Source organism: Gekko japonicus, unplaced genomic scaffold, assembly GCF_001447785.1.
Source record: "Gekko japonicus isolate JY-2015 unplaced genomic scaffold, Gekko_japonicus_V1.1 scaffold1202, whole genome shotgun sequence".
Lineage (NCBI taxonomy): Eukaryota > Metazoa > Chordata > Lepidosauria > Squamata > Gekkonidae > Gekko > Gekko japonicus.
Window position 1 is genome coordinate 242,288 of NW_015175394.1, and position 5,062 is coordinate 247,349.

General features: G+C 52.3%; 1 protein-coding gene across 1 annotated transcript in view; it reads right to left on the reverse strand.

Annotated features, from left to right (window-relative positions):
• LAMA5 (laminin subunit alpha 5) overlaps positions 1 to 5,062 on the reverse strand; it is a 317,451-nt gene that overhangs the window by 27,801 nt on the left and 284,588 nt on the right. Inside the window, exons 63-65 of the mRNA XM_015425665.1 lie at positions 4,702 to 4,855; positions 2,695 to 2,828; positions 701 to 863 (exon numbers count right to left, since the gene is read on the reverse strand). Coding sequence (XP_015281151.1) covers positions 701 to 863; positions 2,695 to 2,828; positions 4,702 to 4,855 — 451 coding nt within the window. The remainder of the gene's footprint in view (positions 1 to 700; positions 864 to 2,694; positions 2,829 to 4,701; positions 4,856 to 5,062) is intronic.

Consider the following 5,062-nt stretch of genomic DNA (forward strand, 5'->3'; position numbering starts at 1 on the left):
TTTCCACCACCACTTATGATAAAAGAAAGGGACATCCACGGAAGCTGAGAGCCAGTTTGGCGCAGTGGTTAGGAGTGCAGACTCCAATCTGGGAGAACCTGGTTTGATTCCCTACTCCTCTATATGCAGCTGCTGGTGTGACCTTGAGTCAGTCATAAGTTCTTTCAGAGCTGCTCTTTCAAGGGCAGTTCTCAAGAGAGCTCCCTCAGCCCCACCTACCTCACAGGGTGTCTGTTGTGGGGAGGGGAAGGGAAAGGGATTGTAAGCCACTCTGAGACACCTTCGGGTAGTGAAGGGCGGGGAAGACGAAGAAGAAGAGATTGGATTTATACCCCGCCCATCACTTGGAGTCTCAGAGCGGCTTACAAACTCCTATCCCTTCCCCTCCTCACAACAGACACCCTGTGAGGTGGGTGGGGCTGAGAGAACTCTGACAGAAACTGCCCTTTTTCAAGGACAGCTGTGCCAGAGCTTGTGACTGACCCAAGGTCACATCAGCAGGTGCAAGTGGAGGAGTGGGGATTCAAACCCGCTTCTCCAGACTGGAGTCCGCACACTTAACCACTACACCAAACTGGCTCTCACTATGCCAAACTGGCTCTCATAATCCAATCTCTTCTCTTCTTCCATCTTTCCTCCCCCCCACTCCAAACCCTCAGCAAAAGAACAGCAGGAAGTGACGAGTCAACACAAGACTTGCCTCGTATTTCAGGTAGAAAAGGATCCCATTGTGGGACACCAGTCGAATCTCTTGCTCAAAGCGCTTGACGGAACTAATCTGACTCTCAAAGACGATTTCTGCATAGCCCGTGCCGTCAAAATAGGAACCGTCTGTTAGCCAGGGATCGCCTGCTGATTTTGACCTATGAGAAAGGAAATGTAGAAGAAGTTAACATGTCTGCCCAAAGCCTCTTTTTTTTAATCTTTAGAATGCTAAAAATGTTTTTTTTAACGTTCTTGGCCTCCCTGTTGGGAAAGGACAGTACGAGAACAATTCTAAACAGGTCTACTCAGAAGCATGTCCTATTTTATTCAGCAGGGCTTACTAACAGGAAACAGTTCTTAGGATGGCAGTCCTTATCATCTGAAGAGCGCCCAAGACAGAGACCTAAAAATCAGGAGACTGACCACGAAATGATAGATGTTGCCTGAGAAAAGCTGCTTCTGGCAACTGCTACCAAAAACCAGGCTATGATTGGGTTGAATAAAACTCCTACTGGAAATACAGTAAATTGAGGGAACCCCACCCATGCACACAGCTCGAAACAGCACAAAGGATATAAATGCGATCCATCAATAAATGAAACCTTATATGTCTACAGTCGTGGGAGGACATCAGCCTTCGTTACAACCTCCTGTAAAAGCTGGGTTCTAGCCCTCACTGTTTTGCAGAGAAAACGGAAAATGCGTGGGCAGATTCCGCTACAGGGTTATTTATTTATTTATTTATAGAGCTTCCTTGGTGTACATGATGCTTTGCATAGTTGCTGTACACGTGTCTTCTCCATGCACGGAATGAATGAGTGGAGAAAGAGACGGGCACTGGCCCATGAGTGCAGCCAACCACAGGGAGAGGGGCATGGGCATGAATACTCTCCTCCTCTGTGAGCTCAAGTCAGCATGCAAGAGGGGTCATGTGCAGAGGGGTAAAAACAACACAAGCAACAAAGAGAGGCCTTTTGCCCCAAGGAACCTAGCAAGGAAGGCCAGAGACAGAGAGAAAGGAGAGAGACAGCGAGGGATAACAGAAGAGCAAAGATAAGCAAACAAAGTCATGTGACCTTACGATCAGGGGGTCTGAATGAGGCCTGCCAGAATAGGATTCCTGCAGCCCCTGACCCTTCCAAGCCCATGACCGCCACCAGGGGTCATTTTGTAGAAAAGGAGGTGCAGGGGCTCATTAGCATAACTTATTAGCATAACTTATTTGCATATGCCACATCCCCTGACATCACCAGAAGTGTGTCAGAAGGCAACACCCACCGCTCAGGCTCCACTGGACTGTTTTGGATTGCTAGCTATGGTGGGGGGGGATGATGTGCAGATCTGCCCTCACAGAGGAGGGAGAGCTTGTACCTGAAGGCAGGCGGGGGGGGGGGGGGGGGGTGCGCCATTAGCGGGTGGCTGCTTCTTGCTCCTCGTGGCCCAACTGAGGGCCGCTGGGATTAGGGGGTGAGGCTTGTTGCATGTGCCCACTAGGGATGCCAAGTGGGGGTGGGTAAACCTCCGCTTTGGAGGCCCGATTGCCACCGCCACGGAATCAGGCCCCGGGGGGAACTCCGCCCCCTGAAGCGCAGCGTGGCTGCGTCACCAGAGGTGATGCAACCACGTCGATCACGTTGAAGGTGTGGCCCTGATCATCGGAGGGAAAACGCTATGGTTTTCCCTCCGACGATTGGGGCCACGCCCTCAACGTGATCGACGTCGCACATCACTTCCGGTGACGAGGGATAGCTCCCGGAGCGTGGCGAGGCTCCCCCGCCAGTGAGTAAAATTCACTTGGCAACCCTAGTGCCCACCCCCTGGGCTCCTTACTGCCGGAGCTCCGCTCCTGTGCACTCCTGCAGGAAATGACCCCTGACCGTCACCAAGTGCTCTGTAAGTGCTGAGCCATTCTTCTCCAGGGCCTAAGCCACCGATGGACAGACTGAGAAAAGAACAGCTGCCCAACGCACGCCTGATCTTTTGGCTCACCTTGTGCAGGGCCTCTCGGCTGCAGTGTCCAGGTGGAAGGTGCGCTGGAAGTTGTACAGGCTCATGACTTCTTCGTTGAGGGAACCCATCTCTATACAGCCCCGGTAGTTAGGATAGCGCAGGGGTGGAGGAGGCTGCCGGCAGGGAAAAGAAGGGCTCAGATCTGGGGTTTCAATAGGGTTCTATTATTATGGGAAGGCTTCTGTCATTCTAGGGCCAGTATAAGACCACATTGTTTCCGTCAGCTCCTTCCAGTCCAGCCTTGGCTGTGCACGCTCCCTGCTGGTATGACTGCCTGCATGTACTCCACATCCATCTGCCGTGCTCCCCGGAGAATCTCCCAAATCCAACCTCAGTCTTGGCCTGACATCCATGTGTAAGCTGACCAAGACCCTGGTGCCAGATACAGTCAATGGGACTGATGAAAATGATGGCTCAGGGGATAGGAAGTCTCGGGTTTTTGTATAATGCATGCCACGTACACTGCATGATCAGCTTCACAAGGAAGCTCCCCTGGAAGACATCTACATAACAAAGGGGAAGCCTTCACAGAGAAACACAAGAGCTGGAAGGGGATCCCAAGGGCCATCTAGTACAAGGGCCCTCTGTACAATGCAGGAAATTCACAGCTATCTCATAGATAGAATCACAGAGTCACAGAGTTGGAAGGGGCCTGTCATGATCTGGGCTGTGCCACCGGAGGCCTACTAGGCCCAGGGAGCCTGGCTAGCAGTAGGTGAGGCTGGGCCTACAACTCCCAGAAGCCCCTGAGAGGTTTTGGAGCCAAAATTGACCAATAGGAGGGCTTGGAATGAAAGATCTGGTGCAGCAGGAAAAGCTGTTCTTCTTCCCGGAGGGCAGAGCCAGAAGGAAGGCTGCTGCAGGGAAGAGACCCTCATCCTGAGGGAAGGGTGAGTAGTCTAGTGCCACCTGGAATAGTGAGCTAGGCAGAGTATATATTTAGATGCGTTAGGGCATTTATTTTATTTTCACCCACTGTTATAATTCTGCACCTTGTTTGTTTGACCTCTTATAAAATAAACTATTTTCACTGTTCACTCTGCGTGGTCCTCATCATGCCTGTTATTCGGCCAAACGGGAGCTCTGAAAGGCCTGGGAGGGTGCTCTGGGCCTTCTCAGAGGAGCCTGGAATCCAGAGTGGTGGCAGCGTCAGGTGACACCCCACCTGAGCCGTGAGAGGGCCATACAGACCATCTCCAGTCCAACCCCTGGCTCAGTGCAGGATCAGCCTAGAGCATCTCCCCTCCCCCCCCCACTCCCCCAGTGGCCCCCTGCTCTGAGCCCAGAGGAAGGCAAGAGACCTCTCCCCGGGCCAATATGGCCTGGAGGAAAATTCCTTCTTGGCCCCAAAGTGGCCACCATCCATTCATTCGGCGTTACGAGTTTGAGCCACATCATACATCAGACCGGGAGTACAGGAATCTTCTCACGCAGGTACGCCCTGCAAGAAGACACGGCCAACGGCAAACTCTCTGCAGGGTCACGGCCGACTGCAAACTCTCCGCATAATAAAAACGTGTGCTGTGCACGTTTTAAAATGTGAAGAAGAAGAAGAGATTGGATTTATACCCCGCCCTTCACTACCCAAAGGTGTCTCAGAGCGGCTTACAAACTCCTCTCCCTTCCCCTCCCCACAACAGACACCCTGTGAGGTGGGTGGGGCTGAGAGAACTCTGAAACAAACTGCTCTTTCAGGAACAGCTGTTCCAGAGCTTGTGACTGACCCAAGGTCACATCAGCAGGTGCAAGTGGAGGAGTGGGGAATCAAACCCGGTTCTCCCAGATTAGAGTCCGCGCACTTAACCACTACACCAAACTGGCTCTGCAATTTATGAACAAAAAAGATTGCGTTTTTCTTATGCCTATCACAGGTGCCCGCTACGAACGTTACATGCGAAGTTTCCCTCATTTACACTGCAGAAAGTGAACGGGCGGGACACTGGGACTAGCCCTGTGCCGTGCCCAGCCCATCTGTTCTCATCTCACCGTGAAGCTGGAGGGGTAGCCGCCCACGTACAAGACCACGTTGTGGGGCCTGAAGTTGAACAGCCCGTGCTCTCCTTGGGCCACGCTGTCCCCTTTGGTCTCGTGCAAGGTTTGCTTCTCCATGGTCACCGACATGTGTCCGTACTGCAGAATCCTGCAAGCACAGAAGAGCAAGGATGGACTGCATGGCATGAGAGAAAGAGACCTCCAAAGACAACTCTTTTCAGAGGGGGCGTGATAGGGGAATCAGGGTTACAAAAGAAGAGTGTGGAAAGTCCCCAAATTCAGAGCGACTTCTGTCGTCTCACCATACAGAAGTAATTGGCCCCGAGTGTTCTCTTCCAGCAAAGGGCCTCTGTTC